This window comes from Cyanistes caeruleus, chromosome 15 (genome assembly GCF_971803275.1).
Source record: "Cyanistes caeruleus chromosome 15, bCyaCae1.hap1.1, whole genome shotgun sequence".
NCBI classification, from domain to species: Eukaryota; Metazoa; Chordata; class Aves; order Passeriformes; family Paridae; genus Cyanistes; species Cyanistes caeruleus.
Window position 1 is genome coordinate 15319861 of NC_141715.1, and position 17329 is coordinate 15337189.

Genomic DNA, 17329 nt, shown 5'->3' on the forward strand with positions numbered 1-17329 from the left:
CATCCATGATGGCATCACAGAGCAGGGCAGGCTGAGGAAGTCCTGTACCACCAATTCCTCTTGCCTCCAAGCTCTGCAATGGAGCTCAGACAGGTGGGTTGGGTTCTTTTTTCCTTTTCAGTGCAGCTGAGGTTTCTCTCCTGCAGAGAGCAGCAGGTTTGCATGGGCACAGCTAAAGCTGGTTACCCTGTGTGCACAAGGACCGTGCTAGGGGCTGGAAGCTCCTCCTTCCCTCTAGCCCAAACTCCACATCCCTCTCTGCCAGCCCTGCCCCACTCCCCTGAGCTGGAGAATGGGCACAGGAGACAGGCAGCAGAGCAGCCAGGCCGTGCTGGGGAGCACCTTTGCCTCCGTTCCCTGGCCCGGTGTCTCCCGGGAGCATCCATTCCCCGTTCCCTGCTGGCACCCGAGCTCCTTGGCTGATCTTCCTTCTCACATCAGGAATGTGGCCAACACCAGGAGCTCTGAGGAGACTCCACAAACCCACATCTGCACTGCTGCTGGAAGACCAGCCTGCCCCCAGAACAAGGAGATTTCCCTCAGCACTTGGGTCAAGCCAAGGGGGTGGGAAAGAGCTGGGACACAAAGAGCTCTTTCGGTGTGCTCTGAGCCAGAGATGGAGATGCTGAGCATGGGAGTTTTGTCAGTGGTCTGACTGGAGGAAGAGATATACAGGAGAAGGAGCATCAGGGTCAGTACAGGCTCTGCCAGAGCCCTGTGCTAGCCAAAATTGCATCTCCACACTTCCAGAGGGCTGGAGCACATCAGGAACCAGGGAATCCTTGCAAAGCCTTATGGGCTTCGAAGTGGAAGGAAAAAACTCATGTGAGCACAAACATATGTACACACACACACTGAGTTTTGGAGAGGAACAAAGTCCCAGCCTTCAAATCAAAAACTGTTGAAAGCCAGGGGGTTGGATGCTCAGCTGGTACATATCACACATCCACCAACAAAGCCAGAGGAGACAGGTCAGAGAAACATCTGCTGAGAACCTGCTGGATGGATTTCAACCTGATTTTACCCTCAAATTAAGCAAATGTGCAAATTCTGACACCAAAAAAGAAGCTTCTCTGAAGGGCTTCCAAACACTGGTCAATGATGCAGGAAATCTGGTTCCAATTTTTGGGGTGTCTTTTTTTAAAAATAAACCTACTGAACACTAAAGCACCTGACTTTAGTGCAGTCTTAGGGTAAATTAAAGTTTCACTGCTTGCCTGAAGAACACTTTTTCTGATCTGCTACCAAATATCAGACTTGGAGTGTAAATGTGGTTTCCTTTCCCTCCTCGTCCTCACCACAGATGAAAATTTAGCAAGAAAAACTGGGCTCTGACTTCAATTTGTAGTCCAAAATCTCAGGGGGTAGTAGGGATGAAGCACACAGTAGAAGAGCTGCAGGACCACCAGACTGCTCAGAAGTTTGATCACACCATTGCTGCATGGAGACAGCCTTGTGTGGCTTATTGATCCCCTCTGCAAAGCACCTCTGCCTCGTATTGAGGAGCTCTTGCCTTCCAGACACGCCTGAACTAAAATCCATTATAAGAACTGATGGCTGAGTCTGCCAAGCCTAATTACCAGAGTTATTAATTACCTAAAATGTTTAATTTTTACCATTATCTCTTGTATTTGTTGTTACAATAACATCTCAAAAATGCAACAACGGGGCGCTGCCCTTGTTGGAGAGGAGACCATCCCAGGTCGCGTTGCTTCAAACACCGTTTGTCACCTGGGCACAGCACCAGGACCAGGACTCAGCCTGGAGGCCAGGCACACCTCTCCCTGCTCTGGACACTCCCATGGGATGTGGAGGCAATGGGCAGTTTTGCCCCAATCAGTCCCCTGTGGGTCCAGTGAGAGCTTCCCCCTTGTGCAGAGTTCCCTTCCCCAGTCATGTGATTTTGTTGTCCTGTCCCAGACAGGAGGTCAGCACAGCAGGTGATGCATGTCCAGCCCTGCTGGAGAGGCCTTCGCCCTCCCAAAGTGCCTTCCCTGCCAGCACGTCCCTGACCAGCCCCAGCACAGCACACGCTGCCAGGAGCCAGGGCAAGGAGCTCCACACAGCACCGAGGGACTCGGGGGGAGCCAGGGGGGCTGGGGGGCTCCTACCCAGCTTTCCACAGCCTCCAGCCTCACCCTCAGCCACACAGGTGCAGCTTTCCCAAAGGAAAGCTCCAGGTTATCCACAGCCTCTGCTCTGAGCACTCCTTCTAGCACAGACATGGGATTTCACAGTCTTGTGACTCCTCAGCCAAAGGAAACAGCCTGGATTTAGGATCCTAGGCATGAGTTGCATCTCTCAAGCTCCTCTTGAACTTGATTTCTTCAAGAGACACTGTGGTTTTTATGGAGCTTTGCTGCCAGAAGAAAACAAGCACACCCAAGCAGGAGGTGTGTTACCCAAAGCTCCACTCCTTCCATATCCCGAGAGCTGTGACAGAGCTCTCAGGCACTGGAAGAGGCACAGGGTCCTACATTCCCTAGGCTGAACATCCCCCCTCGTGCACCTGAAAGCACTCATTGGAATCTGAGGGAAAAGGAGAAGGGGTCAGAGGACCAGGAGGCTCATCTCCCTCAGGAGTTATGCCACGGGACAACCTGCCCACATCTCATCCCACCTTCTCCTGGCAGATTTTGGCTGCAGTTCCATTGGAGCTCAGCTCTGAGCCGAGTCTCGGGCTCAGGGCAGTGCTCAGAGCAGGACTCTGGCAGTCCAGAGGCAGGAGGAAGGATGTCAAAGCCAGGCAGCTCGTGGCAGCACAGCTTTCCTCCAGCCAGGCTGCAGCTGGAGCCCATCACGTTAATGAGGCAGGAGAATGAGCTGAGCACATGACCCCCAAGGTCGGCAGCCAGGCTGTGCTCAGCCCCTCTCCAGATGTTCCTCCTCTTCCCAGAGACTGCCTTTCCCAGGTTACTCACACCTCCAAAAAGGGATTGGAAATGGAATGCCCAGAGCTCTGACTCACCAGCTTTTGGATCTATAGTGGGATTACTTACTAATGTACTGTTCTGCTGCATCCTGCCCCTCTGCCAGGCATTCCTGGCCCTGAAGTCTGCCTGAGTGGCTGTTCCTCAACCCTGCTGGGTCCCTCTCCCCTGACTCCTGCTTGTGTTAACACCTGAGACTGTGAGCCATGGACAGTGGAGGAACAGAGCTGCATGCTCTGTTCAATCCCTCCTTCAGCAGGGCTCCACTGAAGACCAGAAAGGAGCTGGGATTTATCTCTTCCTTTACCCCAGCGTGAATCACTGGAGCTTGTGAGTCAGACCCCCTCCATTCCCAAAGCTGAGCAAGTCCCTGCACGTTCCCCGGTGCGTGGTAACTGTCCCCATGTGTGCTTCCAGCCACATGGAACACCAGCCCATGGACTGAGCCAGTGGAAACACGCATGTGGACAGATCCTGGAGCACAGCTGACATCTGGTACCTTGTGTGCCTGGGTGTTTATAGAAAACAGAGCTGCTACTGTAGGATATCCGCTGTGGGTTATTCTTCTTGTAAACAAACCTTCTTTTTGGCTAATATTTCCACGAGCTCCTTAGAACTGGAGCAGAAAACTGAGAACAAATCAGGAGCATGTTCACACAGCCCACACGGAGGTGCCTTGGCTGGCAGTGAGTTGTGCTGCTGTTGAGAATCTCTGAGGCCACGAGCTTTCACCACAAAGGCTGCACTCAGCATCTGCAAGGGGCTTCCACATCTGTCCCCAAACTCTGTGGTAACGTGGCAGCACCCTGAAGCAGCCCAGGCTCACAGACCTGGGCAATGTGCACCTGCTCCTGCTACAGTCCCACTGCTGGCTCCTGCCCAGGGGCACCTTCCCCTTCAAGCTTTGGGAGTTTCAATTGCAATACCCTTCTGCACAACCTTTCAACCAATTCCTGACTCATCTGGGAGCTGAGGTCAAGCCAGTTCCTACTGAAACATGAGATACTCTCTGCAGAGACTCTTCACCTGCTCTCTGAGTAGTTTTCCAGCATTAGCAATTGCCATGGGCAGTTCAAGAGAAAGCACAGTGCCTGTGCTGCCAGCTTGTTAGCACTGACAAACAACAAAAAGCTGAAGCACACGCAATGTTTTTCCTGAACACCAAATAAAAATAAGAGGGAATGCCTGGAATTGCTGGGGAATTTAACTAACCAAATGCTTTACATTTCTCTGGTCTTTTCTCCCCAAGCGACCTCACAAAAGTACAGATGAAATGCAGACCCTTTTCAACTTGCTCCTTGCCTATCTCACTTAGCAAGGCTTCCTCCAGCCCTTTTTTCTTCTCATCCCAATCCCCTGCCACAGCTCTGCCTCTGCTCAGCCCCGATGTGAACGTTGGTGTTGGTCTTGGTCCCTTTGTCTCACTTCCCCAAAGTCTACCCCAAATCTTTCAGAATGCGCCAGGGCAGCTGCTTTTACACTCATGGTCTTGTCCCAATGTCATGACTTTGATTGCCCCATGCCAAACACAGTAGATGATAAAATACATCTTCCCTTGCAGCGAGGATGTTCTCTCCCAGACCTGAACTTTGTGGGAGCATTTCACATTAATTTGTGGGTCTGTTCCTACACCCCACAGCTCACGTAGCCCCTGCAGGGTGTGCCTTCCACGTGTGCTGGGTGGGACACAGGCCCTCTGTTTTTCAATGCATGTCACAAACGTCTAGAAGAGGGATCCTGATGGTTTGTTTTCATAGGTGGACACCATCTCCCTCTGGAGGCCTTCACAGGCTCTTCCACTGGCTAAAGCTGTAGCCAAGGCACTCACTTTAGGACAGCTGCATCACTAGAGGCAGGAAAAAGTGAGTTTAGGTTAAAGACAGTCCTTGTCCTCAGAACAAAGCTAGCACTTCACATGGGATCAGCAAACCTCTTTTACACATTCACAGAAGCCAAAACAATTGTGTTAAAAGCTGCAGTGGAAGACAAATCCTCTCCTCCCCTGAGTTTTAGAGACCTCAGGGGAAATCCAGCACAGCCCATGGCACATGGATGCTCTTTCCTCAAACTACTGTTTCAGCCCTCTCTTCCTTCCAGAGGTTTTTCTGCTGCTCAGGTTCACTGGCAGTGAAGAGCTCTACCTGGGGCAATTCCCCTGGAGCAGCTGGCAGGGCTGGGACATCGCCTCTGGAAATCCAGGTGAGTCCTGGCCATGCCAGAGCTGTCCTGGGGCTCTACAGAGCACACCCCAAAGGGGTGTCTGAGTGTAACTTTCCATGCAGACACCTAGGAGCACAAGGGTACATCAAGCCTGTCAGAATGTCATAGGGATCCAAGTTTGTCCCTCAGCAGAGGCTGCTCAGGGGTGCAGTGTGAAGGATGAAGGCTTTGCACATTGCCATCATTCCCTTACTTTCCCCCGTGCAGACAATCTAATGAGTGTTCCTGTCCTGATATCCACAGAGACTGCAGGAGTCTCTGCAGGAGAAGGAGTTTTTGTAGATTCCTCTTCTGCCTCCTGGTTTCAGGGGGGTCAGCACATCCCATTCCCAGCAGGGAAATTCTACAGCCAGGGAAAACAGAGAACACAAATCCCCCCAGCAGTGCTCAGACAGTTGCCTGGTGTGTGCCAGGGCTGGGTTTTTGCATCAGCCTGGGCATGCTGGAAAGCAGTCTGAGGTCCAGCTTCAAGCTGAAGAAATGGTCCAAAGGATGATCTGCTGCCCAGAGTGAGGGTCTGTGTGCCTGGACTGGGGCACCCACTCAGAAGTGGTTGGAGGAAGAACTTCTCAATTCTAAAGGCTCTTTGGGGGAACTGTTGCTATGGTGTCCCTTAGACCACATAGCAAAGGTGACCCATGATGTGAAAAGGTGATCTCAGGTTCCATTGGACCCAACCAGCCCAACCCAAAGTGGGGTTTGATTCAGGGACACCACAGACAAGCAAGTGTCTTCTTCTAATGGACAGAGCAAAGAGAGGGCAACCTCTGTAGCAAGGCAGGGCAAATGAATGACCTGGATCTAAACAACCCAGTTAACAAGAAATGCAAATAAAAGGATGCCATGCAAGCCAAATATAGAACCTTTCAGTTCTCTGGCTGAGGTGCAGATAGGATGATGGAATCATAGACTCATGGAATCATTTAGGTTGGAAAAGACCTCTAAGATCAACAAGTCCAACCTTTGACCAATCACCACCTTTTCAACCAGACCAGAGCACTGAGTGCCACATCTCGAACACCTCTAGGGATGGTGACTCCACCACCTGACCAATGCAATCATCCCCAGTTCTACCCTGGATCCATTAGCAGAGAGAAAGGGGGTTTGCACTTCAGCCAAGGTTGTGGGATTTATATGTGATAAAACAGCCTGGCAATGCATCTCAGCAGAAGACTTGGCTGTCAGAGGGAGTAAAGACAGGTAAAGGGTCTTTTTCTCTCCCGGGCAGTGAACTACTGCAGGGCTTTGATGTGGCATTACAAAACTGAGCCTCAGCTCACAGCTGGCCCTTCCCAAAGCAGGTGGCTGCTCCTTGGGCAGTCCCAGTGTGCCTCATGTCCCCGCTGTGCCCCAGCCAGTGTCTCCCAGTGCACCAGACCCTCCTGCTCCCAGCAAAGGAGATGCCCACTGCCCTGTGCCCTCTGCACATTTCAGAGGCAGGGGAATGCTGGTGATGGCTTCAGACAGCCCCCAACCCCTGCACCCTCCTGAGCCCCCAAGGCAGAGCCTGTCATCTTCAAGTGGCTGTTGCTTCTGCCTGGTGATTCCAAGCTCCCTGTCTTGAAGCTTTCCCAAAAGCCTCCTCCCAGATCCCACAGCAACATCAGCTCTGTTCTGATGTCACCAGCCTGCCACGGCATCAGCACCCACTGCCACCCCAGCAGCTCGGGGCAGAGTGCTGGAGGAGCCCCTGCTCTGGGCACAGCAGGGTCTCCATGCTCAGGGTAAAGGGATGAAAAAGGGAAGGGGCAAATCCTGCCAGCTGTGATGCCAGTGAAGCCAGAACAAACCTGCTCAGGTCAAGAGCGGTCACTCATGTCACTGCAGCAGGACCAAGAGCAGAACTGCAGCCAGGCAAGTGAGCAGCTGAGCTGACAGGCTCAGGACAGGAGCCGGTCCAGCTTGGAGCCTCTTTTAACACTGATAAAACACAAAGCCTGACACAGTTGCTGCTCTCTCCAAATGCATTGCCAGATAAACTACAGATAAGAAACAGCCCAGGATAATCCCTCCCTGATGCCATAAGAGAGAAAGGAATTACGCTGGGCTGCATTACCACCAAATCTCCTGTATCTTTCCAAGACAGTTTTTGCACTACCCGTGTACTCAGGAATCGAACTGTATCCGTTAAAACGTTTAATCCTGGCAATATCATAAATATTGCCTTACTCAGTCAGCAAGGAGCAGTCAGGTCTCTGAAGAACAGCCTGATTTCAGGAATATCAGCATTATCAGCAAAGAGCCCATGTGCCTTTCACTACAGGTCATTGCAGTTACCTCAAAAACCGAGGCTATAACTCAAATATGATCTCTGAGAGTTGGTCTGTCTCAAGGAACAGTACCTGTGACCCTCTAAAATTATGGCTTTTGATATTTACCTCAGGAAGAAGCAAGAAAACAACCAACTAAACAGCAAATCACCACACAGCAGAACCCCCAGAGAATCAGCACAAACCCCCTCGGTTCCCATATCACCATGACAGGAGCTGAGTATTGCTGATCATGAAAGAGCAAATTACCCTGAATAGTCTTGGGGCTTTGGGTATTTAAACATAAAAAAAAAATAAAAAATAAAAGAAAGAAGGAAGGAAAAAAAGAGAGAAGATGAAGAAGAAAGCAGACCTGTAACAAAAGCAGACCTATAACAGCATGAAATATGAATGAGATGCAGAGATTTGCACACTCGCCTGACAAACAGTCCCTGGCATTTGCACCCTCATGCAACCCACAAGTATTTTCCTGCTGGCTTATCTCTTCTTCCTTTAAGTAAAATTTGTTAAAAATGGGAAGTACCTTTTCCTGGGTCAGGTTCTCTTTCCCCTTTTTTCCCTTCTTTGTTCTTTTTGCTCTTTCCTTTCCCTTTTTTCTTGTTCTCGGACATTCTGCACAAGTGTTTACAGTCTCAGGAAAAGACAGTCCACACCAGATCTATATGCCCCACGACTGCTACTCCAAATGTTACTTGCCAGCTGCAACTTCCGACTGTTCTTATATTGTTTCTGACACAGACAACACCCACCACTGGGTGGAGAAGCAAAACTTTAACCGTTTGCTCACTGCTCCCAGTTGGCTGAGGAGATGCCCTGGGTTGCAGTGGGAGGGTGAGGGAAACAGGGCTACGGGACAGGAGAAGCTCACCCGGGAGTGTCCTGGACACATGAAGTCCAGAGGTGGTTTTCCACTTGCTGATTCTGTCTCTGACTGAAAGTAAGTTCTGGACAGCTTCTGGAGCATCACAGAAATGAGTGTTCTGGGGAGCTGCTGAGGTTCACACAGTCATATGAGAGAGGCAGTGGAGTCTAAAGAAAAGGGCAGAGATTTGCCAACCATTTTCATTTTGCTTTGATCCTGCAGAGGGGTTAAGTTGGCCTTTCTCTTCCTATTGTTGTTCCCACCATAAATCAGAGTGACTTCACCTGCCCTTGCACCCAGCTCTTTGCTGTCCCAGGAAGCCTTTCCAAAAGTTAGGAATAGCTGGAGAGCCCTTACCTTCACTTCTTGTCTCTGTCCTCCATCTCTGGGAGCTCTAGGTGGTTGGTTAAGCCCACATCTCACCTGCTTGGGGGTTAATCAGGCCCTTCCCACAGTCCAACACGTGATGAGCGACTCAGCCCGGTCCCCTTCTGCAGGGCTGCCCATGCTGACATCGCCTCAAAAGTCCATCAGGATCCCCAGCTGGAAAGCCCCAGAGAACTTGCCAAATCACTCCCAGAAGCAGCTAAGGGCTTCAAAGGCCCAAAGGGGCCAGGAGTTGTAGGGCACTGGGTAGCACATTTGATCCAGTTATCCATGAATCAAACCCAGTTCCGCACTGGTGAGCAAAGCGTGTCCTCCAGAGACGCGCTCCCGCCTGGTGTGTGGACATCAAGAAATGAACGAGGTATCAGCCCCCTTGGGATCCTCTCCCAGTGGTTAATCACCCTCATTGTTAACAATGTCTGCCTGCTCTGAAGTGAAATATCTGGCTTCACTGTCCAGCCATTGTTTCTTACTCTTGTTTTCTCGTCTAGATTAAAAAGCCCTTCAGCAACTGGTATTTTCTCCCATGGAAGTACTTACACTCTGTAATCAAGTTATCCCTCAATTCTCTTTTTTGATAAGCTAAACAGATCAAGTTTGGTTTTTTTCCATTCCTTGCTGTATGGCATTTTCTCCAGCTCAGGATCATATCTGTGGCTATCCCATTTTGCAATATCCTACTTAAGCTAAGAACACAAAAACCAGGCGCTATTCCATTGTCTCTTGTGGACAGAGGAAAATACAGAGGCGAAATCCCTACTGCCACCCATTCCCAGCCTTTTAACTCCCAAGTGCTACATTCAGGCACTGGGCTTCACATGGAAAATCTGTCCCTCTGTGTTTCTACTGCAGCTCCCATCGAGTCCCTGCTCTGCCAAACGGAGTCACCAAGAGGAATTATTTTGCTCTCTCACCGCCCCAGTCTCTGTGGTGAAGCTTCATTTTGTTTCCAGTGTGCCAAGCCACACCGAGTACCCTCTCTAGCTTCTTTCTCCTCACTGTCTCTGTCTCTCTTGCTGATTTTATGAGCATTTTCACCTCCAGGTTTCTGGTGACGATGATCTCACAGAAACACCTCATGGAGCAGTGACCTCGTGCCAGCACTGGCTTTCTGGTGTTAGTCAAGCACTCCTTCACTCATATGTGAGGAGCAAAGGAGACCTCCCAACACTGCCCTCGCAGTTAGAGCAGAGCACATCATCACACTGAGCACGGGGGCACAGCCTGAGGAGAAGCTGAGTTGAGAACACCAGACAGCACCTGAGCAAACCTGCTCTGAACTATGACATAAACGCTCCCAAGTTGGCTGATTTGGAGTCAAACATACGTTGTTTTAACCTAGAACCATAGAATGGTTGTGGTTGGAAAGGACCTTAAAGCTCATGCTATTCCATCCCTGCCATGGCAGGGACACCTTCCACTGTCCCAGGTTGCTCCCTGTCCAACCTGGCCTTGGACACTTGCAGGGATGGGGCAGCCACAGCTTCTCTAGGAAACCTGTGCCAGGGCCTCCCCACCCTCACAGGGAAGAATTTCTTCCTAATATCTAATCGAAACCTACCCTGTTTCAGCTTATGGCCATTTCCCTTATCCCCTCACCCTATGCCCTTGTGCAAAGTCCCTCTCCAGCTCTCCTGTAAGCTCCTCTAGGTACCTGAAGGTTGCTAAAAGGTCTCCCTGAAGCCTCCTCTTCTCCAGACCCTCCCTGTTTCCTTGTCACAAGACAGCAGTAGTCCATCCTACTGATTCTTTTCCAAAAGCAAGGTAATAGTGGTTACTGACCAGTTAGTGTCTTCTGGGTCATTATGAATGATGATTCCCACATGGTTATTCCACTCTTTGGCTCATTACCATATTTCTCTTAGCTAATATGTTTGTAAAGTCCTGTAATTTTGTACTTGAGCTCAACTTGATAGGCAATTTCCCTCCAGATGTCTTTAAGCTTGTTGTCTACACATCGTAATTCCAGATGTACCTGGACTGCTACCTATTTTCCTCTTTACTAAATTTGTCAATCTTCTTATTGCTTCCAGCTGTGCCTTTCAGAGCTACCAAGATAGGACATCTATGGGCTAAACCTTGCCCACATTCCTGACTCTGAAATCTCTGCTTTCTTGGCCTCTGCTCAAAGAGCTCCCAGTTTTGCTCATTTTCTTGAGAATGTTTTAACACCCAACCAATTTCACCCAGTTTTCCTCAGCCTTGGGAAAACAGTTCCTTGGAATCCCCAGGAGTGTTTTATACCATATTACAAATGATATAGATGTATCATATGTAATATGATATTTATGTACTCCTATGTATGATTAGAGCTCCCGTCTCGTATCTTGTATGAATGGAAATCCACCATGGGCACTGTCCCCAGGCCAACCACGAGGGATTAACACAGTCCCTAAACCCATAAAACAGCATTTACCAGGCATAACGAGGCTCAAACCCAGTGCTCTTGATTTTGGTGTTAAATCTGCTGAGTTTTTAGGTACTTGGATGTTTTACTCCTAGGGATATCTGCCTTGCCAGCAGCAAGGCAAGTGTGTCCCAAATGGATGTGTGTCATAAAAAACACATTTTCCTCCCTCCTTGCTTTTCTTTTGCAATTATATTTTCATCCTGAAATAGCTATTCCCACTAATTTCTTCCCATGAGGACAGTATTTTTAAGCTCCTCCCCACCATCTCTGAAGATAAACTATAGCTCTTCCTCCACTCCAGCAAACTTGTCTCCATTCCTGTTAAAGACATGAAGTCTGTGTGTTCTTGCTACCACCTTTCCAAAGTCCTTGAGTTTAGCAGAGGTTTTTAAAGGTAACAAGTGCAGCTAAGATGATGCCATACCTTTTCTTCCCCCACACTTTTTCCAAATGAGTGAATAATCCAAGATTCCCTGCTGCTGAACTGCTCTCAGAGGGTGAAGCTGTGCACAGCTCAGCTTTAGCATCAGGAAATTACAATCTAAGTCAAAGAAGAAGTGGCAGTGTGTGGCTTTGCTCCACCATCCTGAGCAGCCTGGGATTTGTGATGGGAAGGAACAGCACCAGCAACACCCAATATGGCTATTTTTGTACCTTGGCTCAATCCCAGTCTCACCCGTGACAGGTGAGGAATATTACATGCAGATTAATTTTTACCTTGGCAGGTGTACATCTTGTACATCTGGATACCTTATCCAACAGGCTGGCCCCCATCCCAGGTAGGGACCTGCCCCTCCAGGTCCAGCTTTATCATGGATCGTATGGAATACGCTGTCTCCTGAACAATCCCGACACTCAGCACGCATTCAGCACGCGACTTCAGTCCTCCTGTGGCTGCACTGATACAATTAAACCTCCCAATGGCAAGCTGATCCCAGCTTGGTGTCCCAGGTGCCTCATCTGGTGGTCAGCGCATATTTTAACAGCTGTGCTCTCACAAGTCACTTAATATTTCATTCTAAAACAGCTTTTAATGTTTATGGCTTTAAACAGCCTCGTGGAGAGTTATAACCTAAACCACCATCAACACATGGGTTTTTCAGTCTTTACAATTCCTCTACAGCTTTAGGCTTGAAGGAGAGGAGGGATGTAATTATATAAGAGGCTGAGCCATACCTTAAGCACAGATAATTCTTGCATGGAATCCAGCATTCTGAGCAGCAGGGCGAGTTTGCCAGGCACAGAATCCTTACCCTCGTTAGGATTTGTCTATATGCAAACCCAACGAGTTTGGATCCTTTATAATCCCCTGGAAACCAGAACAGAGATCAGGCAAAAGAGAACCTCCCTACCTCATCCCCTACATAGTATCCATTGCCATCAGATGCTGTGGAATTGCTTCTTCAAACAAAGATCAGCTCGGTGGAGAACGGAGTTGGTGGAGAAGAGCGACGCTGCTGCTCTGCACTCTGGCTTCTCTTCTGGGAGGACAGAAAGCACTGCTCCCGTGCGGAACAGCAGTGTGCTCTCCAGGGAAAAACAGCCAGCTTTGCATCTGGAAAGAAATTAATACAACACCTCCCGGCCTGATGGGGATTCATAAAAAACTCTGAGCCATCACTGCTCCCTGATATTAGCTGAAACCCAGACGGCAAGCCCGCTCCAGCTCCTGCAGCCTCCAAATTTCAGGAGCGAAATCAGGCGCGCACGCTCCACACGCGTCTGTGGCTGCATTTACAGCAGCAGTCTTGGGAGCACAATGACCCATTTTAAATCGTGGCTTTCTCACACTCTTCCACTGTTGGCTTAACTCTGCCTCCACTGGCATCACCAGGAGGTGGCCATCAGCTTCTGGGGAACCTCTGTGTCACATTGCACGGGCTGTCCCAGAGCTGCCAGCTCCTGCTTAATGGTGGGGTCAACCCAAAACTGGTGGCAGCTAGAAAGACTTGCACATTATTTCTGGAGATGTGGAATAAAGGAAGGCACAGCAGGACTGTACCTGTCAGCATCCCTTTGGTTTATCAATGCAATCTGCTGGACACCATTTCTCTATGACTCTGTTCCTACAAGGCACAGCAGACTTGGCAAAAAAGAGCTACAGCATTGTGGAAGCAGCAAAGCTGAGGCTCCTGACAAGCAGAGTCCCACCTGCAGTTTTCTGAAGAAAACCCACTGCTTGAGACCCTCGGGGTTATCCCCTCACAAGTATCTCCTGGCAGAAAACAAGACACTGGCACTTGCTGGACCACCAGCTCAGCACAAGCTGTGCAGGAGATTTTTCTGCTGGTGCTGACAAGCTGGGAAAGGTATTTTTAAGCTAAAAATACCATCCTTCTTTTTGCAGCTCTTTCTGCCATATCTTTTGTTGCCATAAAGGAAAAGAGAAAAACCACTCAGCAAGTACAGCTATTTCTCTGTCCAATAAGGACAGCTAAGCTCCACTCCAGCATCACCTGGTATCCCTGCGTTGCACAAATGGCATTTTTGCCATTCTCAGTTTCCCATCTGCATTTTCCCAAATCCAGCCTCACACCCACTGCACATGCACACACAGCTCTGAAAGGGGATGAGTCTTGTGGATGCTTGATAGAGACCTGGCACAGCCAGCCCAAGTAGGATAATTCACATGGCATCTCCCTTTCCTTTTCATCCTTAAGGAATCAAACCCTCATCCTGATAGGATTTATCACATAGTAGTTATGTCTTAAAACCATACACGGTTTTGCTCACAAAAGTGATCATGTTTTACCAAATCTTACGAATTTAATTCTGACAGCAGGCAGAAAGACAGGGAAGCACCTCCTGAAGGTGTCCTCAACCCACTGCTGACACATTTGGCAAGCCCATCCCTTGCACCCTGATGTCAGCGGGGTCAGGCAGCTTGGAGAAATCCCAGCCCTTGTTTGCAGCTGCTCCATGTGGGTGAGAAGTGGGGCTACACGAGGCTCCACTGCTGGAGAAGATGGGCACTGTGGGGTGTCTCTGTGGGTGCCCTTTGATGTCTGGGTGTCCTCCCAGAGCTGCCAGGTCAGGCACTCTGGTGACTCCTGGCCCATCACAGCCGTGACACGCAGTCCATGCTGAGCTTGGCTCCATCCTTGCTTTGGAAGGGCAGCGCCGAGGGCTTGTGTGTGAGCAGGCTCAGCTGATGGGATTCATGATGGGCTTTAAATCACAGATTGAAAGATTTAAATCACAGATGCCCTTTCCATCTCTCAAACTGGGCTTCTGAGGCTGCTCAGAGCAGCCCTGCTGTGGAGTGGCACAAACTCACTCATCACTCAGGGTCAGCTCCAGTTAAGTTACTGTGTCTGTGCCCATGAGCCAGCACCTTAAAGAGCAGAATTCAGATCCTTGCTGACCCCTCCACCTCTGAAATCCTCCTGGATATTTATCATCCCAGCAAGAGACATCTTCCATTTCCTTCAGCAATTCCTCTTTATTTCCTCCTCCTGTCCCAGCAAACAACAGCAATTTCCACATGAAATCAATGAACAGGGCATCCTCCATTCACACCTCCATCCTAAGCCTCTCAAGTAGGTCTGGCCAGAAGAGGCTAGGAAATTTTGTGGAAAATTCCATGAATTCTTATGGTCTCTTTTTCTCTGGAGGCAACTCTGCTAAAGTGCTGAAGGCCCCAGCAGGTTATAGCCTCCCACAAAGAAATGGGAAAGTTGCTTTTAGGAATGTTTATATTTAAGGGATATCATGAAGCCTCTCCAGCTCAGCCCTTTGCCTGCTCGCAGGGTCAGCCTGGAGCTGGAGGAGTGGAAGTGGAGGCAGAGCCCGTGCAAGGGGCACTCTGACACCTCAGCTGCTTGTCTGAGTGGATCAAAGAGTGATCCTCGGCTGAGCACTGTGCCAGACCCGTGCACAGCCTGCAGAGATCTGTAGGAGGTTCTGCTTCCCTGCAACCACTCTGAGCCAGCAGCACCCCTCCCTGTCCCACACATCCATCAGTTCCTCACACCTACACCCACAGGCTGCTGCCCAGACCCACAGGATGTCTGCAAGACAAAATGCATCCAAAACTGCAGCCACATGGCCAAGGACAGAACAAGCACATCTTTTGTGTTAGCTCCCCCATTCAGAAGAGAATCTGGACAGGATGAAGACTGGGCAGGAGGAACTGAGACCACACGGAACAAAAATGATCAGAAGCTGCTCTTTGAGTTTCCAGACATCTGAATTTGGGTGAGAGGCTGCATGTAGGAGATCTCAGATGTGAAAGAGCTCATGAGGGTCCATAAAGGAAGGACTCACCTCATCATGGGTCCAGCTTGATTCTAGTTCTGTGCAAGCCCCAGAGAGTGCAGCTGCAAAGTCCTACCAGCGACACACCAGCATCTTGGAAAGCCTCTGCAAGGATATGGACCAGAACACCTGGGCTCTGCCTTAGAGAAATGCTTAAAAAAAAAAAAAACTATTAGAGATTGTGTCTCCACCCAAATTAAGGTTCTTTCCCAGAAACCTCTTCCAGGACCTTAAAGGACCAAGAAGAGCAGATACAGCATCACTCACTGCAATGTTGTGGGGGGAGAGCACAATCAGATGGACAAGTTCATTATGCAGGGCACGTGTTGTTCTGTGTTGTATTTGACTGGTGAAAATGTGCCTGAAGCAGCAGAGTAATTGGATGTGCTGCATTTGAATCCATGGAGGAGATGCTGTGGGTTAACCCCAGTGGGCAGCTAACCATCACACAGATGCTGGCTCACTCCTTCCCACCCCCAGTGGGATGAGGTAAGAGAAAAGGAAGAATAAAAGCAAGAAAATTTGGGGGTCAGGGTAAAAATAACAATAATAACAACTGTTTTATAATGAAGGATGAGTAGAGAAGAAAACAAAACAAAAATGTGATGCAAAGGCAATCACTCATCCCCTTCCATGAGTACTCCATGCCCAGCCAGCTCCCAGGCAGATGGTTTAACCCATTTACTGCCAAGCATGATGTTGAATGCTGTGGATGTCTCTGTGGTCAGATCATCTGCCTGCCTGTGTCCCTCCCAACCTATTGCATGGCCCCAAATCTACTCTAACCAAAGCTAGAATCTTAGTGATTTATTGGTGTTGATTTGATCAAAAAAAGCTGGAACATGGTAACAGTGAGCCACCGTGAAGAAAATTAACTTTATCCTTTCCAGGCCCAGACTGTGAGACATCCAAGGCCCTGTTCAGGTGCTTTGGGTGGCCAGGGGACAGAAGAGAGCAGGGCCACAGCTGCCAGCCCTGCTCCTCATGCTCCAGGGAGAGAGATGGGCAGGGAAAAGCATCTGCTGTTGTCTCTGCCCATGGGAGAAGGGATGGAGGAGCTTGGGTGGCCTTGAGAACAGTGACATTGTCTCTCTGGGTAGGAACCAGCACAGAAAACAAGCTGCAGAGGGGATTCCTCCAGGATGTGTGGGGAAGGAGAGGGGAGTTCCTGGTGATTCCCAGAAATAATTCAGTATGAAAAAAAGCCTGAATTGACAGCAGCAGCTACTCAGGCAGGTGAGATCAGCCTGCATGGATTCCAGGCTGCCCTCTGCCCCACCAGGAGTGGGGGAGTGCAAATCTGTGCCTTGCTCCGGGCTGCTTTAGGATCAGGGCAATGCAGAGAGCACTTTCTTTGCAGAACTCCTCTAATCCAGAGACAGAAGAGCCTGGGGGAATTATTTTGATTTTGCAGCAGGGAAGAAGCAGCAGCAAATCTGCGTTATTATTTTTGTCCTCCCCAACATGCTGCCTCTTGTGCAGGTGTGAGGGCACGGAGCACAAGAGGAGCCATCTCCAAACTTTGATTCCCTCCTTCTTCTCACAGCCACTCCATGTATTTGGCTCCTCCAGGCTGAAGGAAGGCCTCTCACCCTTCACCACTGTCTTTTTGGGTTGCTGCTGCCTTGTTCACTGTGGCACAGCCCAGGCCAAAGCTGGCCCAGGGAGATGCCACCGACTGCCACCTCTGCCCACAGGTGCCTGGAGCAGAGCCCTCACTGAGCTCCTGAGGTCTGCTCACACAGCCAGGGCTCTCTCCAAATTACTGCTTCCCAAACAGCGCCTTCTCATTACATAATTCTGCCTATAATTGTTGTTGCCCAAAGGTATGAGCTGTGTTTCTTGCAGACTATTACCAAAATCATCCTTTTCTGCTCACTGTCAAAACCCTCCCTTGCAGACATTTATTCCCTGCTCTCTCCCCTCATTTGCACTGTGCTTTTTGAGAGCCCAGCGTGGGGGTTTTCCACGCCTGTCCCCCTGTTATCAGCAG

General features: G+C 49.7%; 1 protein-coding gene across 7 annotated transcripts in view; it reads right to left on the minus strand.

Moving 5' to 3' along the window:
* NRG2 (neuregulin 2) overlaps nt 1–17329 on the minus strand; it is a 151203-nt gene that overhangs the window by 73097 nt on the left and 60777 nt on the right. For 2 of the 7 annotated variants that reach the window (XM_086852311.1, XM_086852310.1), the window contains exon 1: nt 7944–8114. The exons of 4 other annotated variants lie outside the window; for them this stretch is intronic. In XM_086852311.1, coding sequence (XP_086708437.1) covers nt 7944–8031 — 88 coding nt within the window. In that variant the 5' untranslated portion in view covers nt 8032–8114. Of the gene's footprint in view, nt 1–7943; nt 8169–17329 lie in introns of those variants that run through there. One more of the 7 variants, XM_086852312.1, reaches the window with a different exon arrangement.